The 27,819-nt window shown below is 58.2% G+C and overlaps 1 protein-coding gene across 1 annotated transcript in view; it reads right to left on the bottom strand.

Moving 5' to 3' along the window:
• Positions 1-21,551, bottom strand: part of PLXND1 (plexin D1) — a 57,486-nt gene extending 35,935 nt beyond the window's left edge. The window contains exons 1-2 of the mRNA XM_039231293.1: positions 20,098-21,551; positions 2,129-2,305 (exon numbers count right to left, since the gene is read on the bottom strand). Coding sequence (XP_039087224.1) covers positions 2,129-2,305; positions 20,098-21,417 — 1,497 coding nt within the window. The 5' untranslated portion in view covers positions 21,418-21,551. The remainder of the gene's footprint in view (positions 1-2,128; positions 2,306-20,097) is intronic.
• Positions 21,552-27,819: the final 6,268 nt, after the last annotated feature.

Here is a 27,819-nt window from a genome sequence, read left to right as displayed (position 1 = left end):
GAGGAGTCAGAAGCCCAGAGAGGCTACAGACTTGGTGAGGGTCATAAAATGAAGACACTTCGGGGTCACAATGCAAGCCCAGGCCTGTCTGACCCCACAGTCAAAGGACAAGGCTAGAGGGTGGGGTCTATGGTCCTGACAGGAGGAAGCCCAGGACCAGCTGAGGCCTGGAAGCTTCTCTGGCCCTGAGAGCCCCTCTGCACATCCCACTGAGAACAGACAGTGGCCACCAGAGCCCCATCAAACTTCGTTCTTTTTTAGCTGGCTCCTTATGTTTCCAACCCACCGCCTTGTCTAAGGCCCCGCCAGGCCCTGACTCGTGACCAGAGGTCTAGCTGCCTCCCTGGGCTTCCAACTTGCTTGGCCTCCTCTGTAGGCTCCAACCCTTCGGCAGCTCCCGCCTGCTTATGAACAAACTTGTTCTGGTATTCAAAGCCCCGACAACCAACCCCAGTTTACTCCACCAGGCTCACTTCCACCCATTCAACCCAACACAGGCATTGCAGCCTGTAGGCCTTTCTCCACACCATGCTCCCCACTGGAGTATTTCTCTTCCTCCCCTTTCGGCCGGGATCTGTCCTCCCAGGGCCTCCTCTGGAAGAGTTTCTCAAGTGCCCTCCATACACCCAGGCTCCCACAGGCTCTGTTTCAGCCCAAGACATCACCTGTCCCAGGTGGCCTCTGGTAGAGTCTGCCCAGCAGCTTGGCCCTTGCTCAGTCTCCGACCCGCCTCTGCCCCAGGCACCCGGCAGACTTGGTTTATTTCCACTCCTTGAAACATCTATTGAGCACTGACAGTGCTCCAGCGCCTGGGCTAGGTGCTGTGATCTTAGCCCCGAGCAGGGAAGGCCCAGAGGGAGAAGGCGGTGCACAGCGCAGGGTGGTGGGTAAAGAGGTCTGGGATGAGGGGTCATGGCCGCTGGCCCAGCTCTCACTGTGTGACTCTGGGCAGTAATTCCCCCTCTTTGAGGTTCAGTGTCCTCATCTGGGAAATGGGAATCCTGGCACTACCTGCCTCACAGGGCACAGCAGACTCTGACCACAGCCTGGGATGGCCCAGCTCATTTCCCTCATGCCAGATGAGGAAACGGAGGCTCAGGGTGAGAAGCAGCCACACCCAGGCCACACAGCTGGGACCAGCAGAGCCAGGATCCAAATCCACATATCTGACCTCAAAATATGAGTCTCACTGCCTAAGGACCCTCACTGGGGTTTCGGGGGCTGAGAAAGATGCCCCCCGTCCGCTCCCTGCTCCCACACCTGCACCTCCCTGCCACTGCTAGCGGGTCAGCTAACGTCCTGGGTCCAGGCGGCCAGGGCTCCAGTCCCCAGCCTACCCCCGGCCCGTGGCAGCCCCCCAGGCAGCTGACGGAATTGAGTTATCAGATCTGAATTGGTGAGGCTGCGGCCTGGCGCATGCCGGAGCTGTGCCAGGCAGCTGACTTTCCTGACAGGCAGAGGCGGGAGGTGGCTGGGAGGAGGCCAGCCCAGGCCTTCACCTGGGGGCCCCGCCCAGGCCCCGGAAAGTCCTTCCAACCCTGTGGTGGGGACACCAGAGGCCACTCACCCTTCCCAGCTCCAGGAATCTCGGGGCCAGGCATTAATACTCCCCAAAACCAGTTATCTTGGTCAGGGAGGTTTTCGGACGGCAGCCAGCCAGGTGGGGGGGGGAGGCCAGCAATGAGGGCCCCCATCTGGCAGACTGTGGCCTTCGCCAGCAAGGCCTAACAACAGTCTCATGAGCCAGGGCTTACAACCCTCCCTAGAGGGGGAAACTGAGGCCCAGAGAAACAAAGTGCATTGCCCAATGTCAAGTAGCCAGCAAGGGGCAGAGCCTGGAGAGACTTGAACTCAGATACCTCTGCTTCAAAGCCCAAGTCCTAAAGAGCAGAGAGAAGGGTGCCCTCTCAGGCTGGGCCTCCCTCCTCTGCAGGACAAGCACTTTGCATTATGAGCAAGAGTAGAAGACACAGATGTGAAAACTGCTTTGTAAACCGTATGGTACCAGGCAAACCAGAGAGAACGAAGGTTGCTATTAGAGCTGTAGAGGCTGCCTGTGCAGCCTACCCAGGCTCAGCCTCCCCCTCTCCACCCCTGCAGACTCCCCACCCTGACCCCCCAGCCCTACCTTGAGCAGCCGCCCAGTGACTGTGCCCAGGAAGACCACTGTGTAGTTGCTGACGCTGGCCACGGCCACGGAGGAGAGGCCCGGGGCCCGGAACACGGGCGTGGCCTTCAGGGGCTGCAGGACAGACAGCGGGTGCTGCAGGTGGGCAGCCCCGCAGTCCAGTTGCTCCGGCTGCAGCTGCAAGAGAAGCTGTATGTCAGACCTTGGCTCTAGAACCTTCTTCGGCTCCCTGCCCACACTGTGTGTCAGACATCAGCATCAGAGCTCTAAAATCTTGCTGCTGCTTTAGGTGCCCCAGTCGGGGCTGAGGCCCAAACACAAGCAGGACCCTGTCCCTGACTGCAGACTGACCCCTGACCTCAGCTGCGGTCCCAGAACTGCCGGAGGAGGTGTTGTCTCAGGTAGTAAGAGCCATACAGGAAAAGTTCTGGGGAAAGTACAGGGACGGAGTCAAGAAGAGCCGGCAACAGGCAAGGTCAGGAGGCCAGGAAGGTGAGGACAGGGTGAGGCCTGCACACCCCCATGACCTTGGAGCTGCCCCTCCTGACTGGCCACAGTGGGCAGAGCAGAGAAGCCCACCCCAGGCCACTGGAGGCCATCCTCTGCTTCAGCTTACCTTCTCCTACTCAAGAGGTGTCCCTCCTGCCTCGGCTGGGTCTCCACAGCAACGGGGGGTGGGGGGGTGGGGGGAGGGGAGGGAACGGGGTTCCTTCTCCCAGGTGCCTTGCCGTGACCTTGGCACCACCATCCCGATTCCCAGCAGCTCTCCAGACCCCGGACTGAGGCCCTCCCCTCCTTCCCCAAGATACACGTCCCCACCCACCCACATCACAGATGGGCAAACCAAGGCAAGGCGAGTCCAAAAGGCACAGCCCTGCCATCCACGTCAGCCCAGGGCCACCCCCAGTGGTGACTCAGTCCCACACAGACACATGAGGCTGGTGACCCCAGTCCCCAGTCACTCCGTGGACTCATTCCCACCTTCCCCCGTGTCTTGTGGCTCCTTCCAAATGGTCCTCGTGCAGTTTGCACAAAGATACGGAACAGGCCTCCAGGGAGCACCTTTGAGAAGATAGCTGCCCAAATCCTCAAGGATGGTTCAGGGGAGTAGATGGGGACACAACCTCAGCGGCCAGCAGGACTGAGCATGAACATAATGGCACATCACCCAGGAGAGTGGCCCCCACCCCTCAGGGACACCACAAATCTGTCTGGATTATGACGGAAAGACAGCTGGCTGAGAAAAGTCACAGGTTATCATCGAGCCGTTTTGGTAAAGCCGGTGCACACATGGTAAGGTGACAGTCATGATGGCAGACACAGTAACGGGCTGTGTTTACTGAGAACTGAGACTGTACCAGGCCTGTGCATCGACTCCCAAAATCCTGGCAGCCCTCTAGGGTCTCATGTCACAGATGGGGAAACTGAGGCTCACAGGGAAGGGCCTGCTCTGGATCAGCTGCAATGTCCTATCTCTATGAGCGAAAACTGGCAGCAGGCTTGAGACACAGCTCAAGCCCCTGGAGGCTGGGCTGTGGGCAATGGCGTCTCTGAGCAGGGATTCAGAAGGTCACCAGAATGTAGCATCGGAACTGGCCTTAGGGTGCAGACTTAGGGTCATTTTGTTGTGGTTTTAAAAAAACTTTTTTTAAATGTTTATTCATTTTTGAGAGAGAAAGAGAGAGAGAGAGAGGGAGGGAGAGAGAACGTGCACAAGTTGGGGAGGGGGAAAGAGAGGGAGACACACAATCTGAAGCAGGCTCCAGGTTCCAAGCTGTCAGCACAGAGTCTGAGTGGGGCTTGAACCCACGAACTGAGAGATCGTGACCTGAGCAGAAGCTGGACTGAGCCACCCAGGTGCCTCTGTTGTGGATTTTTTTAATTTTGAATTTCTCATTTGTACTTTTTGCAAGCCTAAGCCACTGGTGATGTGCCTGTATGGGGTTTGCTCAAAAGCTCAGCTAATTTTCAAAAACAAACAATAAAGACCAGGCCCACCTGTCTTGGCAAATACACACAGTTTGGGGTCCCACAGGCTTCTAGGTGGGCGCTGCATCCCTGGGGGCCAGGCCCTGAGCCCAGGGAGTGGGGGTGGAGCTGGGGCTGCCAGGGGCCAGGACCCGAGAGTAGGTGGTCTTCCCCAGGATGGCTGGGGGGTGGGGGGGAGCGGGCAGGCCCCCTCACTTCTTCGAGCCTCAGTTTATTCAACTGTTAGGTAGGCACATCTTTGGCCTCCCACACGAGGACGGGGACGAGATCGTCCACCGTGAAGCACCTGCACTGAATGCAAGGTGTCGGCTGCCGCAGCCGCCATTTCAGATACGACTGTCACTAACATGATTATTGTAACGTGAACTTTGGAACAAATCCCACCTGCTTCTAAAGCCTTCCAGCCGGATGGCCCAGAAGCACTTCAAGGCAGCCCCCCACCCAGGGGCCTCTCCCAGCCCCTCTGGTCTGGGCCCGCTCTGGCCTCAACCTGTTCCCCTGAACAAGGGAGCCCTTTAAAAATAAATGCAAAGAAGTGGGGGCCTGGCTGGCTCAGTCGCTTAAGCATCCGGCTGCTGCGGCTCAGGTCATGATCTCATAGTTCGTGAGTTTGAGTCCCACATAGGGCTCTGTGCTGACAGCTCAGGGCCTGGAGCCTGTTTCAGATTCTGTGTCTCTGTCTCTCTCTGTCCCTCCCCCACTTATTCTCTCTGTCTCTGTCTCTCTCTCTCAAATAAAAGGTTAACATTTGTTTTAAAATATATTTTAACCCCATTCTGGGGCACCTGAATGGTTCAGTCGGTTAAGTGTCCAACTTCAGCTCAGGTCATGATTTCACCATTCACGAGTTCAAGGCCCATGTCAGGGTCTGTGCTGACAGCTCGGAGCCTGGAGCCTGCTTCAGATTCTGTGTCTCCCTCTCTCTCTGCCCCTCCCCCACTCATGCTCTGTCTCTCTCTCTCTCTCTCTCTCTCTCTCTCTCAAAAATAAACAAACATTAAAACAATTTTTTTAATTAAAAAAAATGCAAAGAGGTCTCCCTCTCCCTGAAACCTTTCCTGGTTTACACAACACTCAGAAAAAACACTGAATCCTAATCCTCCCCTCAGGGGCTCTGAGCCCTTCTAAGCCCATCCCATGCCCTCCTCCACTCCAGCCACTTGGGCCTGTGTCTGTTCCTCAAACCCTGGGCCCTGCCTCAGGGTCTTTGCCCCTGCTCCCTCTGCTCAGAGTGCCATTGCCCAGACTGTCACAAAACTGGCTCCTTCTCGTCCTTTAGCTTCAGACCTATCCCGCCTGACTTCATTCTGTGTCCCCGCGGTGGGGGCCAGCCGTGGAAGGAGGGTGCTGAACCGTTTCCCCGGCTGCCTCTCCGGGTCCCGGGCTTACCCCTCGCAATCCTGCGGCTGCAGGGAAGAGGTGAGGGGGACTCTGTCAGCAGAGCAGATAGGACAGTGGGCACTTGGGCCCGAGGCCTGCCAGGAGGCAAGCTTCTCTTCGGGGTTAGGAACCTTCCTCACTGAATATGGATTACCTGCGTCATGAAATAATAAGCTGTTTTAAAATTAAAATGGTAAACGCTTGCCTGGGGGCCACGGTTTTGCTCCCGGAGCTCCGGAGCAGCTCCGAGAGAGGGGGAGAGGAGGGGTGGGGAGGCCTGGAGGCCCTGGATGACACGTCTGGGTTTTCTGCCCTGGGCCTTGCAGTGGGGGAGCCCAGCCGGCCCGGGGACAGCCAGACAAGACACCCAGATCTGGGTGATTTGCGGGCTGGGTGGCCGAGAGGATGAGGCAGGAACGCGCTTGCGAACCCAGCTCCCGCCTGCCCGCCCTGACGTTCACAAGCCATTAATTCTGTACCGAAGGAATTTTCTAAAAAGCCTTTCCTCCAACTTTTTTTTTTCTTATCCTAAAAATAAAATCTAAAAAAAATTTTTTTAAAGGAGAAGTAACCCCTGTCAGCTGCTCTGAATGATCTGCGCTCCGAGGGGGGAAATCACAAGGCTGCAAACCGGCTCAAAAGTGGAAGCTGGAAGACACGTCCCCCAAGCCGGTGGGCTGGGGGAGGGGGCTGCAGGCCTGGGAAGGAGGGCACAGCCTTGGGGACAGACGCGACAGCTGTCCAAGTGTGGCCTCAGCTGAACTTGGTCTCCAGGGGCGGTGAGCTCCACGGGCTGAAAATACCACCCATGACACAGCCTGAAATTCCTCCCTAGCACCGGCCTTCCTTCAAGTCTCACTCTGTGCAGCCCTTTCAAAACACAAACTCCGCTGGGAGCCGGGGAGGCCCGGCCCATCCCTGCGGCCCCTCCAATCCAGACCAGCGGCCTTTCTAGGCACAAAAAAACGGCTAACTTCTCCCTGGCCTAACACCCTTCTCCAGCTCCAGCTGTCCTCAGGAGCAGGCCTGGCATTCAAGGCCTTTGGATCTGGTTCCAAAAGCTGGAGCTTCAAGTCTTGCTCTTTTCCTCTGTCCGAACCTCTGCTCTGACCACACCAACCTCTGCAATTCCTCAAATGTGGCCACACCTTCCCACCAGGGCTCCTGATCCTTCATAATGTTATTCCCTTAGCCACCAATGCCCTTCCCACACCTCTGAGCCCTCATACTTCCCCTGACCCATCAGTTCCCCGTCTTGACCCATGCAATTCCCTTTGCCAGACATGCCCAGGCAGCAAGTTTTTCAACAGCTTTCAAGACATGACTCAAAAAAAAAAAAAAAGAAAGAAAATAAAAAGAAAAGAAAAGAAAAAATATCCCCTCTTCTGTGACGGCATTGTGCTGGTCATCACTTTCATTTATCATGATAGCATAAACATGAGCTTCTCCAGGATGGAGACTGAGCTCCAGAGTGAGTGTTTCCTAAAGAAATGAGACTAATTTTTGACTAAAGTGTGATTGACTGTATTCAGCTGCTGCTTTTCCAGAGATTGAGAACAACACTTGCCATGCTGGGTGCTAGAGAACGAGACCAACATATGGGCCAACTGCATGCCTAGTGTATGTGTGTGTGTGTGGCAACACAGGGGAGTTGAGTGTTCAGGCCCACGCAGCACCTGGCTGCTACTTTTGGTTCCTCTAAGAACCTCAGTTTATCCCTCTCCGAAACGGGATGAGCAATAGCAGGCTGCTGGTCTCAGCTTTTTCCTGAGAGCAGGACACACCCTCCCTCTTCAGCTAGCTGCCTCCTGGGGCCAAAGCTCAGCTCTGCCCACTTTCCCATTAAAACTCTGACATATTGATTTCACTACCAACTGTAATTGTGTTGACTTTCTCTCCCCAGGAAGCCAGTAGGAGCAGGAGCTTCAAGTGCCCAGTTTCTCAGGCCTCTGCATCCTGCCTGCGAACCCCCCACCAAACCTCAGCCCCACCGCAGGCGGCTCCGAGGAGGATGAGGCGGCGATGGTGGCCCGGCGTGGCAGGCTGCAAGGCTCCGTGGCTCCGCCCCGGGCACAGACGACGCCAGCTGTTGGCGCTAGGTACTTGGGAACCCAGGGCACTTTTCCGCCTCAAGTCCTTGATTGTTATTGAACCGAGACCCCAGGAAAGCCAAGTTAAACTGTGAGGAGCTGGAAGCGCACAATCGCTTTTGGGTATTAAAAAATACACCTGGCCTGGGGCTGGACCAAGCCCCTAGACACCCTCCACAGTGGCCAAAGGGAGTTTGTAAAATCGCAAAGCACTAAATGCAATGTGGGATCCTGGAAAAGAAAAAGAATATTCATGGAGTAAAGTCTGGAGTTGAGTTGAGAGGAGAGTACTTAGCTGCTTTCTTAGTTTCGACAGATGTGCCACAGAACATGGAAACCTCAGCACTGGGGACAGCAGAGGGAGGGCACAGGAGCCATCGGCACTATCTTTGTACCTTTCCTACAAATCTAAAATTATTCCAAAATAAAAAGTTTATTTAAAAAAACAAAACAAAACAAAACAGGGGTACCTGGGTGGCTCAGTTGATTTAAGCGTCCAATTTCAGCTCAGGTCGTGATCTCAAGGTTCTTGGGTTCGAGTCTCATGTCGGGCTCTGTGCTGACAGCTCGGAGTCTGGGGCCTATTTCAGATTCTGTGTATGTGTGTCTCTCTCTCTCTGCCCCTCCCTCCCTCTCTCTTTCTTTCTCTCTCTCAAAAATAAACAAACATTAAAAAAATTAAAAAAAAAAAAAACACAAACCAACCTGTGTCCCCTCTGAAGTTCAACAGCCTTCAGTGGATCCCTAATGCCCTCAGTATAAACCCGAACTTTGCTCCTGGGCTCTCAAGCCCCTGCTCCACCTGCCACTCCCCACCCCTTCCCGGGCTGCCCTCAATGCCGCCCCCTGCCAACTCCTCCTTCAGCTTGGACAGCCAAGGAGGGTGAATTCTCCCTCAGGACCTTGCCCCGGAGACAAGGGCCAGAGGAGAGGGAGCAAGCAAGGCCGGGCCGGGTGGTCATGGGTCCACAAGCAGCCTGCAGGAGGCCACAAAAGCCATTAAACTCTGCAGGATTGTTGCTTCCCACAAAGCCCCTCCCCCACCCTTGTTCAGAAGCCCTGAGGATAAAGGGGGAAGCGTTCTCAAGGTCACCACCAGCACACAGGTCTGGATTTGAAGCCACACTTGTGACTCCAAACCCAAGCTCCCTGCTTCCAACTTTAGCGCGTGCAGCTTCTCGGAAACCGCAGCTAATGGGCTCTGGCTCCACCGAGCTGACTCCTCCACTGACGGTAAACTGAGTCATGGAAAGAGCCATGGGCCTACTGTGTGCTGGCCCAGGGAGGAAGCAGGATGGACCTGGCTCTAACGGGCATCTGGCAATGGCCCCCACACCAAAAAGGAAGCTGCCTCCTGCCTGGGAAGGAAATACCAGCACCTCCCAGGGGGTGATCAAGATGCTTACTTCCTGGAGGGGTGGGCAGGGACAGAATGTCCAACTGGGCCACAGAGCAGCAGTCAAGAGGCCTGGCTCTGAGCTAGAGGAGAAATCAAGGCAGAGAGAGGGCCAGAGGCTTCCTCGGGACACACAGTGCCATCATCCCTACCTGACCCCAGGCTGCCTGAGTCAGGCAGGAAAAACCTAGAAGTAGCAATGGACACAGCGGCTACTTGGGTAGGCCCTTCCCGAGTTTCAGGGAGCCCACCTCTGCGTCCCTGACCCCTCTCTGGAGGAGGCGGGGCTCTGAACTCATCAAGGCAAGCTGAGCACCCTCTGGAAGGGTCGTGCCAACCAGCCAGCCAGGCCGTCCTGAGCAGGACATGTCTGTCTAGCCACTACTGGCACCCAGACCCTGCTGCCACGCTGGACCCAGACTGGAGGGACAGCCCCCAGGCTGAGATCAGGGGCCTGGCTGGACTAAAGCCCTGCTGTGTGTAGAGCCCAAGCAGAGCTACCTTATAGGCCACACTCTTGTTGTGTTCCCATTTTACAGACAGAAACTGAGGCTCCTGATGTACCAAGTCATTACTCACTATGGGAGGCAGCATCCTGTCTGAGCCTCAGTCTCCACATCTGTAAAGTGGGAACAGTAACAGCACCCTCCCTAGAGAGCTGCTGGAAAGGGCTCAGCTCACAGCAGCTCTCGATACGGGCCACTGCAGATACTCAGTAAATGTTTCCAATTAGCTGGGCAGGTCACACTGGAGCCTGGCAGGGCAGACGGCCGCACCGCTTCCCGAAGTCCAGTGTCTCCCCTCACCCACCGCGGGGATGGCTGCTGGGAGCTCGGCCGAGGCCTGCTCGGCTCAGGCCTGCCCGGGAACTACTACCACAGCCGCTGACTCAAGCAGCCATTGTTTTGTTAGCTGGACACGGCCCCCCAGACACCCGGCTCCCCCTTCTTGAAGCTGTTTCTTATTCTGGCCCAGCCTGGCCCCATTTCCAGCCCTCCCCGCCTCCCCTCACAACCCTCCTCCCCGGGGGTCCCAGAGGAACACAGTGTGGGATGGGCAGCCAGCTAGGACTCTTCCCTTTTCTCCCTTTTCCCTGGCCGAGGGAAGTCACTCCCGCTCGCCAGCTCTAATGGGAGGTGGGGGGGGGGGGCGGGCAGAGTGCTGTGGCTCCAGCCCCTCCTTTCCCTGGAACAGTTTCTGTCCCAGCCTCTTCCCCTGGAGGGGGTGCAGGCCAAGAGAAGCTCAGAGCCGCGGCTGCCTCTCTGGGACACATTTGGCCTTCTTCCTTCTGGGGCCAAGGGGCCCTGGAGACTGGAACTCACACCCGGCGCCCCATCCCCTGGGTGCTGGCCTCTGTCCCAGAGGAGGAGACCGACTGTGGGCACGGCTGAGGGGACGGAGCTGGCTTGAGGCCCTGGGCAAACATCTCTGGGCTGGGTCCCATGTGCCGGCGACACAGAGGGGACACATTGGTCCCTCTCTCCAGCTGCCCACATCCCAGTTCAGCGACCACCCCCAAGTCAGGAGGGGACAGCTCTAATAACCATACAGTAGTGTAAACAACGCACTGGTAAGACGCAGCCTCGGTTTCCTTTGTGCCCCTGCCCGTGCAGCCTCATTGAACCCTGATGAGTTGGTGCTACTTTATAGCAAAGGATGCTGAGGTGCACAGCAGTGACTTGTCCAGCGTTACACAGCCAGAAGGGCCTCGAACCTAGGTAGGCTGGCTCCAGAGTCCTCGCCCTCAACCCCAGCTGCTCCCCCCGGTGCCCTGCTGGGCGCTGCCAACGGCTGCTGGGGGTCCTGGGGCTGGAGAGGCCCTGGGGGGCACGCCAGGGAAGCTGAGGCCAGTGAAGGAGCCGGCTGCTTCTGGAGACCCAGATGTTGGACGGGCCCCGAGTGGGGCATGGGGTCAGAGGTGACCGCAGGACGCCACGCAGCTCCGTTCCCGGGCCTGGCCTCCAATTCAAGGCCTCTGCCCACTGCCCCCCCATTATTTACCGATCAGAGCAGAAAGCACTACATGATTAACGCCCCGCTGGGGCCTCGCTGGGCCTCATAATGGAGCTCGAGCTTCCTCCCTCCTCCAGCGTGTGATTTATCGCGTTTCAGGGCGAAGGATGGCGGGCTGGGAGGGGCCAACCCCGCTGGTCCAGCAGATCTCGGATCTCGGTGGCATCGAGTGTCAGCGGGAGAGTGGGCGGTGCAGGGGCCCATCCGGGCCGCCTGTTGGGTTCAGCCCTGGCCCAAACACGGGCTTTGAAAAGAAGACAGAGGCCACACTGCTGGGGTAGCCAGGATCCAAGTGCACGTGGCTGGCGCCCGGAGACTTCCCAGACCTGTCCCCACGCAGCACCGGCTGGTTTCCATGGCAATCCCCACACCGTTGTCAGAGCTGGAGAGGCCCATGGGAGTCACCTGGTCCAGCCACAGTGGGGGCTCTGGGAGACAGCCTCCTGCTTCTGCCAGCACCTAGCAGGGATGATAAGGGGCCAGCAGCTACGGAGTCCCTTCTAGAACCAGACCAACTGTGTCTCACTCTTCCCCCAAAGCCCTGACAGCTCCCTGCGGCCCACAGGACAGCATCCCAGTCCTTGGCCTGCACCCCAGACCCCACACACTCCAAGCTTCGTCTCTGCCTGCCACCCAAGCCATGTTCTACCCCATCTCTGGGCCTCTGCCTCTGCCTGAACTCCTTCCCCAGTCCCATCTGCCATAGCTCCAACACCGCCTCCTCCAGGAAGCCTTCCTTGACTCTCTCAGAAGAGGCTGGTCGGTGCGTAGCCTTGGTTGCTACATATCTTCTGTCACGATCTCCTCCCTGACTATCTGGGAGCCCCTGGAGGGAAGGGGCAGAGTCCGATTCATCCCTTTTTGTGGGCCGCCATGTAACAGAGCTGGGTCCCCTCCTGTACTGCCACATTCTAGAGAAGCCTCCACCAAGGGCAGACAGGAGACGCAGCTCAGGAGGTGCTGGGCTCTGGTAGGAGAAGACAGAGGCAGCTGCGGTCCCGGGAAACAGGAGCCCTACACCTGGGACCACGCTGGGCACTGGGGCTCCCTGGGAAGCTCTCACTCCTCCTCACAGCGGCCCCAGCGGGGCTAGAGCTCACCTGGGGGTCCGTTTCTTCACCTTTAAAATAGACCCATGCCTGGGGGGCTCAGTCGCTCGGCTCAGGTCATGCTCTCACGGGTGTGTGGGTTCGAACCCATGTAGGAATCTGTGCTGACAGCTTGGAGCCTGAAGCCTGCTTCTGATTCTAGGGCTCTCTCTTTCTCTCTTTCTCTGCCCTTCCCCTGCTTACTTGCTCTTGTACTCTCTCTCTCTCTCAAAAAAACAAACATTAAAAAAAAAAAAACCAGACCCATTCACCTCTCCCCACTGTGACCTTGAAGGCCCCTTTGGATCACATCCCTTCAGTCATTGTTTTGGGAGGAACCAAGGAGTAAAGGTGATGAGCATAAGCTCTGCAGCCAGATAACCTACTCTACCCTCTACCTTTTCCCCACTGTGTGACCTCAGGCAAGTCACCCAACCTCTCTGGGCTTCTGTTTCCCCTTTCTGTAGATTAGGGATAACACTCATCTCATTCTGTTTCTGGGAGATTAAGAAAAGATGGACTATATATAAAGAGCTTTTGCAATATGCCTGACACAAAATAAGTTCCCAAGAAATAACAGCATTCATAGCAATGATAATGATGCTGGTGGAAGCCGTCTGTCAGTGAGCGCCTCCTTGCCACCCCATAGCCCAACTCAGATCGGGAGACTGAGGTCCAGAAAGCGTATGGGGTCCCTCATCGCCAAGGGCTCAGGCTTTCAGGCTCCTCTTCCACACACCCCATGTCTGTTCTGCCTCCAACAAACAGAACACAGAATCTGGCCAGTTTCCTTAATCTTCTTGAAAACCAGCAGCCATGGGCCAGCAGAGCTGACTCCCGTAGAGTGTTCTTGCAGGGGGCTGATGATGACTCACACAGCCTCGGCTGAACACCAGGCTGCCCCGTTCTTCCCTATGCTGAACCCATTCTACAGATGAGGAAATGGAGGACCAGAGGAGGTGAGTGACTTGCCAGAGGCCACAGCTAGGAGGGTGCAGAGCCAGGATTTGAACTCAGGGAGTCGGTGCCAGGGCCCAGCACTCACGTGCCGCCCCAGCCTGCCTGGGTGTGGCAGGTCCTAACTGTGGTTAAGGCCGAGAAGGAACCTCCATCTGCTCTCCTAGCAAACTCTGGATGGTGAGGTACTGCCCTGGAGGAGAGGCAGCTTGCCCAGCCCCAGTACCCAGCTGGCATGGTCCAGGGTGGGGGTCAGTGTTGAAAGAGATTGTCAAGTCATCATTCACACTGACTGCATCCCTCACTTGCACACTCAAAGGGCCAGGAGGCTCACTCCTTCCAGAGCCCAAAGGATCACATTCTTAGTGATGAATGCGACTGGTGCTTCCCCGCCTTGCCCACTTCCTCAAAAGGCCTGATGGGCCCCAGCCTCGACAGATGCCCCGGCCAGCCTCACCCCACTCTGGAACTGAATCACCACAGTGTTAGCCCCCAGCTTCCATCCGGGGCCTGTGTGGTGTGTTGCCACGAGACGGTTTTCTACGAAGGGCCCCGCCCAAGTCTGCATGGGACAAGGGCCCTCGGAAAACTCCCGGCTGCGAGCTCACAGCCAACACGTGCCGTCACCCAGCATGGACTCTGGGGCCAGACAAGCCGATCTGCAGATCCCCACTCCTGCTAACCAGCTGTGTGGCCCTGGGCTTCAGTTTCCCCATCTGTAACAGTACTTCCTGCCGCATGGCAGGGGGAGCTTTGAGATCAAACACATTGGTGCTCATGAAGGGCCAACACAGTGAGCCCACTGGGACCTGGGAGTTCAGCGATGATTATTATTCAGCCCCAGAGAGCCGACGGGGCACCTCCCCTCCACACACCCCTCAGGTCCATCAGGTGCTCAGCCATCAGCAGTGACACCATGCCCACTCTGTCCATGACAACCTCTGCCTTCCTGCCTCTGAGCTCACTCAGCTGGGGCGGCCCTGGGCACACCTGCATCTCACCCCACTGTCCTGACCACCTAGGTCACTTAAGGACCTGGTGTGGTCCCATCTCCTCCAAGACGCTGGCCCCCCTCCTCAAGCACTCCCTGCTCTGCTGGCTGTTTCACAGGCCAAGCACACTTTTCTCAGAGGTAGTTTTCCCCCTCCTGTTACTAATACCTCCACCTGCCCCTTCCTGTGTTGTGCATGTGAGATTTTAATCTGCCCACATCCTCAGAGGGAGGCACTGCCCCATTTTATGATGAGGAAGCAGGAGGCCCAGAGAGGGTAAATGACTCTCCCTGGATCACACAGCTCGTGGGCAGGAGAATGGGACTCAATATCTTACACCTGGGAATCAGGACTGGTGACATCACCAGGGAGCACTGGCATATTGACCATCGCCTGGCCCACGGCCTGTCTGTCTCTCTGGGCTAGAATATCATCACGGCCAACCCAGGATCATGCCAGAACCCCCTAGAACCACCAGCCGTCTGCTCGTGCCATCGGCCACGAGGACTCCCAGCCCCCAACCCAACTCCAAATGTAAAGCCCATCTTGGAAGCTTTGTCTCCCTCCACCTCCACCCAGCATTTCAGCCCCTAAATTGGTTCAGAAAACGCCTTCTTGACGATGAGCATCCACCCACTGCATGCCAGTTTAAAACAGCCTGAGGGTTTTTTTTTCCACCTTTACTATAAAAAGACACCTTGAAAATGCAGCATTGGCATTTCCCTGTTGGTTTTCCTTTGGGTTTAAAAAAACAAATATCATGGTCACTCAAAGGTTAAGTGGAAAGATTTGGGGAAGAGAGTTAGACTCAGCCTGCCCTTGCCTTGCTGAGGGACTCTGTGCCTCGCTTTCCCCCATCGACTGTACACAGCAACTTCCCAATTCGCTTCTGCCGCGAACGTGAATTGAGGAAAGGGATCCAAGCTACGTGCAATGGAGGACAATTTCCTCACTCAGAATCACGCAACAGCCCCAGATAATGCCCCAAACGGCCAAGGACAAAGCTGGGGCCCCCTGAAGGCTGGGGTTGGGGGTAGTTGACAAGGTTCCCTGCGTCTGACCTCACGTCCTGGCAGCTCCTGATTCCTGGATGGAAGGGGGCAGCAGAGGCTAAGATTCATTGTCTTAACAGTGGACGGCAAACGATAAAGCTCACCGGGTGAGAAGCTGCAATGTCTGGGATCGCTCTGGCCAAGGCTCTGGACCATAGGGTCAAAAGACCCCCAAAACAAGAGTGAAAGGCTGGGCTTCCAGAGGCCCCCATGCACCTTGACTGGAGGTCAGATGTCACAGAAGAACAGGTGGAAGGGCAGGGTCCAGTCCCCAGTGCCTGCCCCACTGAGACCAGCCGGTGCTGGAGAAGTCAGGCCAGATGGGTCTGGGAGAGAAAGGGATTCCAGGCCCCTAGAACTTGGCCGACACCCCAGAACCAAATTCATCCTTCCCCCAGAGGCACCGATTGCATGCCTTGCTCCACCAGTACCCACTTCCACCCTGATGCCTGGCCGGATTGAGCAGCCTCCTTCCCTACCCTGTCCATCCTCACCTCTGGGGCTGCATCCCCGCACCCAAACCTGTCCTGAACCCGCCGCCTCCCTCTGTGCCTGCAGATCAGGCCCTGCACAGCCCCCGAGCGCAAGGCCTGACACAGGCCTCCACCATGGCACCCAGTGCCCACCAAGGGACCGGGCACACAGCAGGTGCTCAAGAAATATTTGAGTCAGTGAGCGAACCTCTAGCCTGGAAGATGGCACCAGCCCTCCAACCACTCACCCTGCCTCTCGTCTTCCCCCTCACCAGCCACCCAGGGGCTCACTAAAATAAATGTATTAAAAATAATCACAGTATGGTTGACCTTTATTTTTTTATGTTTATTTATTTTTGAGAGAAAGAGAGACAGAGCATGAGTGGGGGAAGGGCAGAGAAAGAGGGAGATATAGAATCCGAAGCATGTTCTAGGCACTGAGCTGACAGCACAGAGCCCAACGTGGGGCTTGAACCCATGAACCCTGAGATCATGACCTGAGCCGAAGTTGGACGCTTAACCAACTGAGCCACCCAGGCGCCCCATAGTACAGTTGACCTTTAAACAATGTTGGTTTGAACTGCATGGACCCACTTACATGTAGATTTTTACAGCACAGTACTGTGCTTGCTCTTCCTTCTGATTTTAATGTCTTTTTTTCCTCTAGCTTACTTTATTGTGAGAATACGGTATATAATACACATGGCATACAGAATATATGTTAATAACTGTTTATGTTATTGGTAAGGCTCCCAGTCAACAGGAGGCTATTAGTAGTTAAGTTTGGGGGAGTCAAAAGTTATTTGCAGATTTTCGACTGTGCAGAGGCTCCGCACCCCTAACCCCTGAGTTATTCAAGGGTCAAATGTAATTGCAAACATGCGTGCTGGGCATTCTACTAAGAATTTTACAGGTATTAGGTCATTTAATCCCCACAACAGTCCTACGAGGTAAGTACTTTATTATTGCTCCCATTCTACAGAGGGGGAAAGTGAGGTGCTCATTGAAAATTTTTTTTAATGTTTATTTTTGAGAGAGAGTGTGAGTGGGGAAGGGGCAGAGAGAGAGGGAGACACAGAATCTGAAACAGGCTCCAAGCTGGCAGCAAGGAGTCTGACGCGGGGCTCAAACTCACAAACCAGGGAGGTGGCGACCTGAGCCAAGTTCAGCCATGTAACCGACTGAGTGGCGTGCTCCCCTGGCCTTCATGACTCCCACGTCCCCAGGATACAGTCCCAGCTCTACAGCACGGCTTCTCTACACCTGCAAGCCCCGCCCACTTCCCCCAGCCCTTCTCTCCCCGTCTCCCCCTCCCCCCCCCCCCACAGGGACCACCCTCAGTTGCTCCCGCTGTGCTTGCCGTGTCCTCCCTCCAGGCTTCCACGCTTCGGCAGGGGCTGTTCCCTCTGCCTGGACCCTTTCATCGTCCCCTGTCAGCTTCACGTGGCTGACCCCTGCTCACCCACCCGCCTCTGCGGGGAAGGACCTCCCCGAGAAGCTGTGGTGTCGTCTGTCAGGACTCCACCGTCCAGCTTCTCCTATCACCCCCAGCCCCGGCCCCCTGGGATCTAAGTGCATGGCCGCATGTTTGTCCTCTGCCCACCTGCATGGGCCACGAGAGCAGAAACAGGCACCACCGGTCTCCAGCACACCCAAGCATGCGGCGGGGCACACACAGCAGGGACTTGCGAAGTGTCTACTGAGGCCTCCATCTGGGGCTAGAGGTGGGAAATTGTGGGGTCTTGACTGCTGCCGAAGAAGCCACAAGAGGTCACTGCCGCCCAGGCCCAGGCCCAGGCCTGTGCTAATAAGGCCCCTGGGGTAACAACAGGAACAACCGACAGCTACCAGGTGCTCTCTCCATGCCGGGTACCAAGCGCTTTGTATCAACTCAGTCATTTAGTCCTTGAAGCCAGCCTTAGAGATGTGTTTTTATTGTCCCCACTTTACAGATGAGGAAACAGAGGCTCAAAGAGGTTACATCAGGTTGCCAAGATCCCACGGCTGGGAAGTGACAGAGTAGGATTTGAATCCAGGGTACGAAGTCCAAGTTCTTAGCCTATAACTGGGGAGCCTATAACTGCACTCCCCCGCCCCTCCCGGGCCCAAGGCTGCACTAGAGGCCCAGACTCCCGGGCCTCGGACACATCTGGGAGATACTGCCCAGCAGCACTGACCTACTCCCACATGGGGCATGAGGAAAGGGATTGGGGTGGGGGGATGCAGGCAGCACAGCTGAGGAGGATCAAGAATCCACCCCAAGGTGGATGGAAGGCCAATGGCCACTTTGTCCCCGGGGCTGTGTCCCTGGAGAGGCCCTGCCCCTCTAAGGAGAAGGAAGCCCCGGCCCACTTCAGCGGAGTGAGTCACTGCACCAGGCCAGGCTGGGGACCGTGGGAAACAGGACGATTCCTGCCAGAGGGGGAGGGGAGGCTGCGGCGGTGGCCCCAGGAATCCCATGCATCAGCCCACACCAAGGGCCTGGATGGACACACAGGCCCTGGAAAGGCCTAAGGAAGGCCCAGGCGCTGGCCCGGCCTCAGCCCTGGCCACCACAGTAGGATCTTCCCTCTGCAGAGCAGGGACTGACTCCCCACTCACCTCCTCTGGCCCTGACACCCCCAAAACAAAGCTTGTACCATCAGGCACACCCCTTCGGACGATGTGGCCCTGAGGAGGGGGATGGTGGATGTCCCAATCACAGTGCTGGGCGGCCAACCCTCACCGGGCCAGCGCCCGTGGGTGGCAGTCTGCCCTGCTCACCCACCGTGACCTTTCTTTTCAGGGCGGCCAGCCAGCTGGTGGTGGGCAGCCGTGGGAGTCCGAAGGCGGGAGAAGGAATCTGCGTTTTCTCAAAGCCCCAGTGTTGGGCACACCCACGGGGGAATAATTAATCTCATGAGATTCTTGCCACAGCCTGAAGACCGCGGAGAAGAGACAGGGTGGGGCCTGGGGAGGCCTGGCCCCAAGGAAGGCTCACCAGGAAAAGGCTGAGTTCAGCATCTTGCTGAGGGAGAAACTGAGGCTTCCTAGGGGAGTGGCAAAGCTTGGGGTTCAAACGGACTCCCCAGAGTCACATGAGGAAAAGGCCCAGGGTTCCGCCACTCAGGGGCCCCTGAAGAAGTGACCCCTGGCTGCTGGGCTTTCTCGAGGACAACAGCACAAAGCTCCCTTCTTCCCCCTGCATATAAACCTCCCCCAAGGTCAACACGCACAGTGATCCCCCAATCTGGCCCCTTCGTTTTTGTCCAACGCAGCCCCAGCCTCCGGCCGGGCTCCCACCCCCACCGCTCTGCTGCCACACCCGGCCCCTCACTCCCTCCTGAGACCCTGGCCCTCTCCTGCCCCCTGCACACCTCCGTGCTGCACACAGCCCTGTTCACCTCCCTCTACTCTCCTGACTCCAGCACCCCTCCACCCCGGCCACCTGAGACCCCTCCAACACAGTTGTGCGCACGCGCACACACACACACTCTGAGCAACATGTCCATAAAGCAGCAAAGAATGGGTGGTGTTAAGAACACAGATAATGAGGGCAGACAGCCTAGGTTCAAACCCTGCCTCTGCTAGTTCCCAGCTGCGTGATCTTGAGCAAGCTATTTAACCTCTCTGTTCCTCAGACTCTTCATCTGTAAAATGGGGATGAGACTAGAGACTACCTAAGAGGGTAGTTGTGAGAACCAAGACGGTTATGCCCTTTGGTGCACTTAGTAGGCATTCCAGAAGCATTGTCTCGCCAGCAGTCCCCATGTCTGGTACATGCTGAATGCTCAGTATATATGTGTTGAATGAGTGAATAAAAGTTGGCATCAGGAACACGCCCGTTTGCCAACCAGTGGCCTCCCCAGAGTACCTACTGGCGCCCAAACACCTGTGTTCCCCACCACACCTCCCACTGCACAGCCAGGCCCACCCTGCCACACCAGTGACCCTGCAGGACACATCTACGAACCCCACACTCCTGCATGACCAGCAGTGACACAGGGTTCTGGGGCACAACCCCTCGACACTCCCTCTTTGCTGCGCCCCCCCCCCCCCAATATCTGCAGGGCCCTGGCGCACACCTGCCACACCCAAACACACATCTGCCAGCTCCCAAGGGCAGCCCCGATAGGTTCGCACAGCCAGCCCAGGACACACCTCTGGTCGGACATGTACTCACTCGCTCTGCGCTCAGTACAGCGGAGGACCACCACGGCACACCTGGGCTCCTCCAGGCTCCTCCAGGGACACCTGCAACCTCGACCCCCTCCTACACGCCTAGTTGTGCAACCCAGCACTCTCGTGAGTGACCACAGGCGCACACCTGCACCGTATTCGCCCCAGTGCCCCCACCTTGACTGACACCTACATCCTCGTGAGTACACCTGGGTCCCGGCAAATGCGCCCGTGGCCCAGAGGACATACCTGGGTCTCCACGCGCCCATCTGGGTCCCACAGATTCACACCTGTGTCCCTCTCAGCGACCACCCGCCCAGATGCCGGCACGCTCTCCCTCCTTCCCCCGCCCCGAGCTGATGTCCGGCTCGCTAGGCGTACCTGGATGTTGCGCTTGCGCTCGCAGGCAGGCCCGGTGCCCTGCACTACGCTGTCGAGCACCGCCACCACGTCCGGTGCGGGCTCCACGAAGCAGGCGGTGCGCGCGGCGCGGATCGCGGCTTGCACGTCGGCGAAGCGGAAGGCGCACAGCGCGGACGGAGTCGCGCGGGTCGCGGGGGACCCCTGCGGCCGCTCGAAGACGGCGAAGAGCAGCTCGCGCGCGGGAAAGACGGACACCAGGCGGCTGTAGAGGTCTCCGCGGCCCGCGCCGCCCGCGCACTGCAAGCCCAGCTGGATGTAGGACTCCGTGAGCTTCTTGGCGTCGCCGCCGGCGCCGCGGGGCAGGCAGATGCGCGCCAGCAGGCTCCGCGCCTGGCTCTCCTTATCGCCCGCGCGCGCCTCGCTGTTGAGCGCCAGGTACGCGTAGGACGGGGCGCCCGGCGGCGGGTCGGGCGGGTGCAGGAAGGCGCGCACGAAGCCCAGCTTGTGTTGCTCCTTGGCCCCCTGCTTGATCTTGAGAATGTTGTCGTCGGAGGGGTTGAGGTCGAAGGTGAAGAGCTTGGCCAGGTCGCCGCGCGCGTCCAGGGAGCGGATGGCGATTTCGGGCGTGTTCTCGAAGCGGTGGTCCTCCAGGCTGCGGTTGCGCGGGAAGAAGGCGCTGCCGTAGCCGGTGTACGTGGCGCCCACGAGCAGGCGGCTGCCCCCCGTGCCAGCGGCGGGCGGCAGCACCAGCCCCACGGTGGACGCGTTCGGGTGGTTGGCCGCCACGTTGAGCATGCTGGGGAACACGGTGACCGGCTCGGCGGGCGGCGCGGCGGGCGGGAAGCGCACCGCCACAGCCGAGATGTTGCCCCGGCGCCGCAGCTGGCAGAAGCCCTGGTAGATGGACCCGCACACGACCACCAGGCCCTGGCCGGGGTCCAGCTGCAGGATCTTGTTGTAGTTGTCGGTGAGGCGCCGCGGGTGCTCGCACGAGGCCTGAGGCAGCTGCGGGGCGTGACACAGAGGGCTGTCGGCCACGGGGCCCACGGCCGCCTCGGCCTCCAGGCTCAGGTTGGCCCCCGACAGCTGGTAGAGGCGGTTGACGGCCGCCAAGTACACGGTCCCCGCCGCGCCGTCCAGGGCGAAGTTGTTGGTGGGCGTGGGCGAAGGGAACCGGCGTTGGATCTCCAGGGCGCCGGCCCGCGCCGCCCCCAGGAGCAGCAGCAGCGGCAGCAGCGGGCACGGTGACGGGGCCCGGAATGGCGGGCGCGGCGGCAGGGGGCTGGCCGCGGCGGCCCGAGCGCTAAGGGGTGCGCCGCCCGCGGCGCGACGAGCCATCCGGGCGTGCGCGGGCTGCGCGGCGCGGCGAGTGCATGGGGCGCGGCGCGGCCGGGAGCCGGGAGCCCGGAGGCGGCAGGAGGCGGGGGGCGGGCCCGGGCCGCGAGGCGCTTCCTGCCCGCGCCAGCGGCCCCCGGCCCCGGCGCCCCGGCCCGGCTCAGCCGCGCCGCGCCACCCGGGGGCGGGGCGGGGGCGGCTCCGCTGCGGACACGCCCTCGCGCCCCGCCCCCGCCGCGCCCCGCCCGGCCGCGCCCCGCCTCCTGGGCCCCCTCCCGCCCCGGGCCCACCTCCCCCAGCGCCCGGGGTCCCTTCCCCCGGCTGCCGGCGGACCCCGCCCCGCCCTCCCACCGCCTGGCCTTAGCTAGGCTGTCGGTGGGTCCGGCCGCCCCGCGCCCTCCAAGACCCCCGCAGGCGCCCCCGGCCCCTAGGCTCCCTTTGCCGGCGCTGCCTCCGCCTCCGTCGCTCGTTCCTCTCGCTCGTTCCTCCCTCTTGGCCATTCGGCCTGTCTGGCTCGGGCTTGTTTCCATTTTTTCTTCCTCTTTCTCCCTGGTCTCTATCTCTCTTAGTGTCTCTCTGTCTGTGTCTCTGTCTAACCCCTCATGGCCCCCCAACTTCGTGTGTGTTGTCTCCCTCTTTTCCTCGGTCTCTGGCTCTTCTTCCCTCTCTCTGACTCCCTTTCGCTCCATGGGCTCTGTTATCTCTACCCATTTCCCCCTCTCCCTTCTGTTTTTCTGTCCCTGGCTCTCCCTCTCTTTCCACGGCTCCCTCTGTCTCCCATCCCTCGGAGCCCCCTCTCTCCTCCATCTCTGCACCCCCCCCTCCCCCGCCCCATTCTCTCCGGCTCTGCCTTCCTGATCCACAGCCGTCCCTTGCTTTCAGCATCTCAGGACACTGTCCAGGCCTTAGATCCCTGGGCGAGTGGAGCACAGAGCACCACCTCCTTAGACTCCATGAGCTGCCCCCTAAACCCCATAAAGGTTTTACAAGTGGCAGGGACAGAGGGACAAAACCTCAAGGGTCAGATAGAACATGAGCAAAACATGGAGAGAGGAACTGTTTCAGGCATGTGCCAGGCCACGGGGCAGGCTGCGCTGGAAGGGTGACACCCAGAGTGAGGCCTTGGCCCTGGGAGCAGGGCAGAGTGGTCCCCGGAGGCCCGCTGTTACCTCTGTGGAGACCCAGCCCTGTGGGCTGCTGCGCTTCCACCCACCGCATCCCTCCGGGCACGTCTCCTTTACTCAGGACTCCGGAAGGACCAAAATTCCTGCCAGATTTCATGGGGAATCAGCCGTGAGGGAGCTGCCACCCGGGCCTGTCTTCTTCCACCTAGAACAGGTCGGCACTGAATGCAGGGGCAGGCGGCAATGATCCCAAGGTCACAGCCCGTTTGCAAAGCATCCCCGGCATCTGGCCCCAGTGGTGCCCAAGCAGAGCTTGCCCCTTGCCAGGCACTATGCCAAGTGCTTTACGTGTATTGGCTCACTTAGTCCTGACAGACGCCTTCTGAGGCTGGGCTGTTATTATCCCACCTTACAGATTTGAAATCCGGGGCCCCAGAAAGGAAGGGACTGGCCCAAGATGCCCAGCTCACCGGGAGCCCAATGACAGTGCTTGAAAGCCAAAGTCTGCTGGCTCTGAGCCTTACCCAAATCTCTCCCAGCCCCACGCCGGCTCTGGTCTCAGAACCAGGGGGCTCCCATCAGGGGGCCACAGGGCACTAGGAGGCCCTTGCTCCGAGGGTGTTCTGGCCTCAGCTCATTTGTTTCCACCTGGCCAGGAAGGAAGGCCAGAAGGTTCCTCGGGGCCCCAGAGGGTAGGCAGGAAAGCCGGGGCCTACAGCTGTCCCCCTCATCCCAGCACCTTCATCTTCCTGCCGCCACCTCTGCCCATCACGCCCGCCTTTCTCCAGCCCCCTCCGTCGCCCCCTCTAGCCACTGCTTTGATAGCCAGGAGTGTTCAGCTATAGGAGATCAGAGGCTCTGCATCTGGCGCCCTGTCCCCTCGGGCTCAGGGCCACTCAGGGGGCAGCTGGGTAGGATGTCCCAGCCTCCACCTCTGGATGGGGAGGGCTCATGTCGTGGTATCTGTGGGAGCGGACTGGGGAGACCCGCAGGGGAACCGGGGTGCTGGTGTACCTCCCGCGCCCCCCCAGCCCCCCATCAGCCCATCCGTCTGCCTCCCTCCTGCTCTTATCTTTCTCCAGCCCTCCGCACCCCATCTCTGTTTCTGTCGGTCCTCTTGCTCCTCCCTGTTACTCTCTCTCTCTTTGTCTCTCGCTCCCCTAGTCTCTTCCCACCCCCCTCGCTTTCCACTCTGTCTTTGTGTGTGTATCTCTCCGTCTCTGTCTCTCTCTGTCTGTCTCCCTCCCTACCTCCCACCCCTCTCTCCCTGGCGGGCCCCTCCTAGCTTCCTTCCTGTCTCCAGGCTCATCTTGCCACATTCTGCAGCTCCCCCCACTGAGCCTTGAGGAAAATGCTCTGTTGTCACAGCTCAGCCTGGCGTGCGTGGCTCCTGGCACGTCGGACACAAGCTACCTGCCAATGAGTACTGGGAGCTCAGGGGCTACCCCAGGCTGAGGGCACTCAGGGCCGGGTGGGGCACAGGCTGGGTCCCAGTGTCCTCTCAAGCTGAAGTGGAAGCGCTGTGTTGACTAGGGCAAGGCACTTGGCCTCTCTGAGCCTCAGTTTCCTTGTCTGTAACACAAAAACAATCATAATAGCACACAGGCCCCTGGGAGGTTATAAGATGTAAACAGCATAACTACCAGAAAGCCCGGTGCCAGGTACATGGCAGGCACTGGGCAAATGCCAGTTTCTCCCCTGGCGTTGAACAGTGGCCCACAGCGTCCCTCTTCCTGTTTTGGGCTCCGTGGCAACTTTGCGGAACCACAGCCCACCGAGGGCTAAGGGTTGCACCCAGCACTGCCCTGCACCATCACATGCCATCCTCACATCCAGGGGTCATCAATCCCATTTCACAGACGGAGAAACTGAGGGTATTAGCAAGGTGAGGATTTAAACCCAGATCTGTCTCCAGATCGTGTACATTCTCCCCACCACCCATTAGCTGGAAGTGGGGTCTCCTCCCAGAAGGGACTTTAGAGGAAGCCAAGGGGGGATGGATGGTACCCAGGAGCATGGTTCAGGCGGCCCCAGCATTAACGAGCTCTGAGTTAACTCACCCGGACTGATCGCTTCCAGACTGACCACCAGCTAACCCTGAATCAGGCTGTGTGTGATCCAGGCCCTTTGTGGTTTTTGTTCAAGACTTCTGATCATATCAAGGAGAAGGTCTCCGTTTGGGGCTAATGTGCCTTTAATGCCTCTCTAACATTTGTCATTGTCCTTTTTTAATAGAGAAGAGGTCTTAAGCTCAGTGCCGTTGACATCAGCCTTCTAGAATTTACTTATGGCCCCTTATTTTCTGGGTTTGGCAAGTGATATAATAATGATGTAAAGCCTGCTTGATAAATGCATTTATTGCAGTTTTTAAAATGTGTGTGAAAGACAAATATGGAGTAAGCTGTAACCCATATGGTACAACACACTGAACTATGGGCAACGTTGAAATAATCCAGTACCTTTCTGGATGAGGACATGGCGGCCCAGGTGGGGCCAGGCTACCAGCGGTCACTGGCCAGACCGGCCCGATGGTCTGCAGACCGCAGACCTGGGCTTTCAGCACCGCCTGGGCGGGGGCTTCCCCATCCTGCCCCGTCCATCCTCCGGAGAGCCATGAGGAGGAGGAGGAAATGTTTTTCTTCTTCAATTGGAAAAAATAACAGTGGGGCCGGGGCTGTGCTGGGAGGGGTGCCTCCTGCCCCTCTGTCCCTTGGGCCTGGCCTAAGAGAATGCTTTCCTGCAGGAAATACTCCTGACTCGCTGATGGCCCTGAGCAGTGGTTTGGCGGCAGGAAGGTGCTGGAAGCAGGATTCTCCGGGATCCTGTAGCACCCCCAGCATGGGCCTAGATAGTGCCAGGGGCTATCACTGCAGCTTCTAGGGGCTTTACCCATCTCATTTCCTCCCGAAAGCAAGAGGTAGGTTTTATTGTCCCCATTATACAGATGGGGACACTGAGGGCCAGGTGTGTACCTGTGACTACACAGCTTCTTAGCCTGTTCTTGGCCACTGTGTCCCTCTACCCCCTGCCTTGGAGCGGGGAGACCTGAGGTCCAGGCCCAGTTCAGTCTCTAACCACCTGTATGACTGACCCTGGTGGCACCACCTGTCCTAGAGCCTCAGTTTCCTTATCTGGAAAAGGTGAATACAGTCCACTTCACAAGACTGCCGTGAGGATGGAAAAACACAGGCATGTCAAAGTGCCCAGCATATCAGGGAGTGTGTCCCTGAGTCTCTCCTCTCCCTCAGACTCCTCAAACTGACTATTTGTGCCCCACTCAGGAAAGCTCCCACCCCCAGCTCCTGATAACGACATCCTCATGGCAGCTGCCACTGAGATGTGTCATGCTGGTGCCATTAAGGGCTCAGATGCACAAGATCACTTTGCTTAATTAACCTTCCACCTGGCCTCCCCCCACCACCTGCACTCATTAACATGGAAGCCGAGACTCAGAGAGGTCTAGAGGCCCGCCTGAGGTCACACAGCAAATGGGTGGCCCAGAGTGACTCCTGCCTCCTCTCTAGCCAGCCTTGCCCCTCCACACTGGATCTCCTGTCATTGCTACCATATCCAACTGGAGTGGCCCCAGAGGGGCCAGGGTGACCCTCTGGTGGCCTTGCTGACAGCAGATACAGTACTCATCACACTAATGCGTTTAAATTACAGACCATTGGTGCTGCTGGTGTGGCTCAGTTGACACTTCCCCACTGCAGACGCCTTGGGGTTTTACCCCCGCTTTGGAGTTCTGGAGTGTTCTCTCCTCTACCTCTGTTGGATGCTGCCCTAGGAGTGGGTCAGTGAGGGTGGTGGCGGCCTTCCAGGTCAGGGCTCAGGAGGGGTGGCCTGCCCTTGCCTGTGAGGACGAGCCCTGGGGTGCTGCTCTCTGTCTTTGTCTCCCCGTGGGGCTGGAGGAAATGGTTCTCATTCCTGTGTGTGAGAGATGCCCTCTCCCAGCTCCCGGCACATGCTTGCCCTCTGTGGAGCGGACGCAGCAGGCTGGGGCGGGGCCTCGGGCCCCCGTGCACCCATCCCGGGCGCCTGGGCTGCCGAGCCCCCGCGTGGCCCCTTTGTGCTCTGTGAGCCGGATAATGGGCGGCATTCTCAGACGTCCAGTCATGGGTCTGGGCCCGTGAAAGGACCCACCAGCTCCACACTGAGGCCTCTGTCCAGCAGCGGCCAAGGAAGGGCTGGGCTGCCCCAGGGGGCCCCACCCACATTCCCAGGCTGCAGTCATTTCCAGGGGACAGCCACCCCGGGGTGGAGCGGGCCGGGGGCAGGTGATCCCCGAGCAGACAGCAGGAACTCCGTGGATGCGGCCCTGATGACAGGAGCCACAGGGAGGCAGGGAAAGCCCAGAGCTGAGTATGATGGGGAGTCACGTGGGCCGAGCACCTACTGTATGCTAGACATTCCCTAGCCAATCCTTGCAAAATCCCCGTGGGCTTGTACTGTTGACCCTATTTGATGGATGAGTAAACTGAGGCTTAGAGAAACAAGGCAATGTCTCTGGATTTGAACTCTGGGGCAGGAACTATGCTCTTAGGCAGCAGGGCTGAGGATACATAGAGGACATTTAGACAACAAGGCCAGGGGAGCAAGCAAGGCAGGCTTCCCAGGGAAAGTGGCGCCTGAGCCAGGTTTATGGAGCACTCACACAATTACTGAATATCCAACTCGAGCTTCATCTCACCTCTTCACACCGCAGGGACTGTGAAGCCCGAGCTCAGGGAGGAAAAGTGACTTCCTTCCGGCCATCAAGTTGTTCAAGGGAGAGCTGGGAATTTTACCGAGGTCTGGCGTTCTCTTTTCTCCAGGAGTGGGGCCCAGTGAGAATCAAGGCAAACCCCAGTCAAGGCTGTAGAGTTGTCACCCGCTGGTCCTTGGGCCTGGCTTCAGATCCCACCTCTCTGCTTCCTGTCTCTGTGGCCCAGGGTGAATCCCTTCACCTCTCTGAGTCTAGGTTTTCACACCTGTGAAATGGGTAGAGTCCCTTACCTTTCCCAGCTGTGGCAATCAAATGAGATAATCCCTAGAGACTGTGTAGCCAGCACCTGGCCCGTGGTAAATAATCAATGACATTTATTATTAAAGACACTGATGGTAAGGACATGTTGCTCCCACAATCCTCCCAGCTCTAACTTTTGGAAAGCCCTGTCCTTGCCCTGTCCTAGTGCTGGATGGAGCTCAGAGCTGGCTTTTATCAGATGCCCACTTTTCCCTGTCCTGCCTCCTCTCACCTGTAGCCAGGGCGTCATCTCCAGACCCTTTTGCTCCCTCCAGA

This window comes from Hyaena hyaena, unplaced genomic scaffold (genome assembly GCF_003009895.1).
Source record: "Hyaena hyaena isolate Hyena2069 unplaced genomic scaffold, ASM300989v1 scaffold_56, whole genome shotgun sequence".
Lineage (NCBI taxonomy): Eukaryota > Metazoa > Chordata > Mammalia > Carnivora > Hyaenidae > Hyaena > Hyaena hyaena.
Note: the sequence above shows the minus strand (reverse complement) of the source record. Positions and strands in the feature narration are given on the sequence as shown.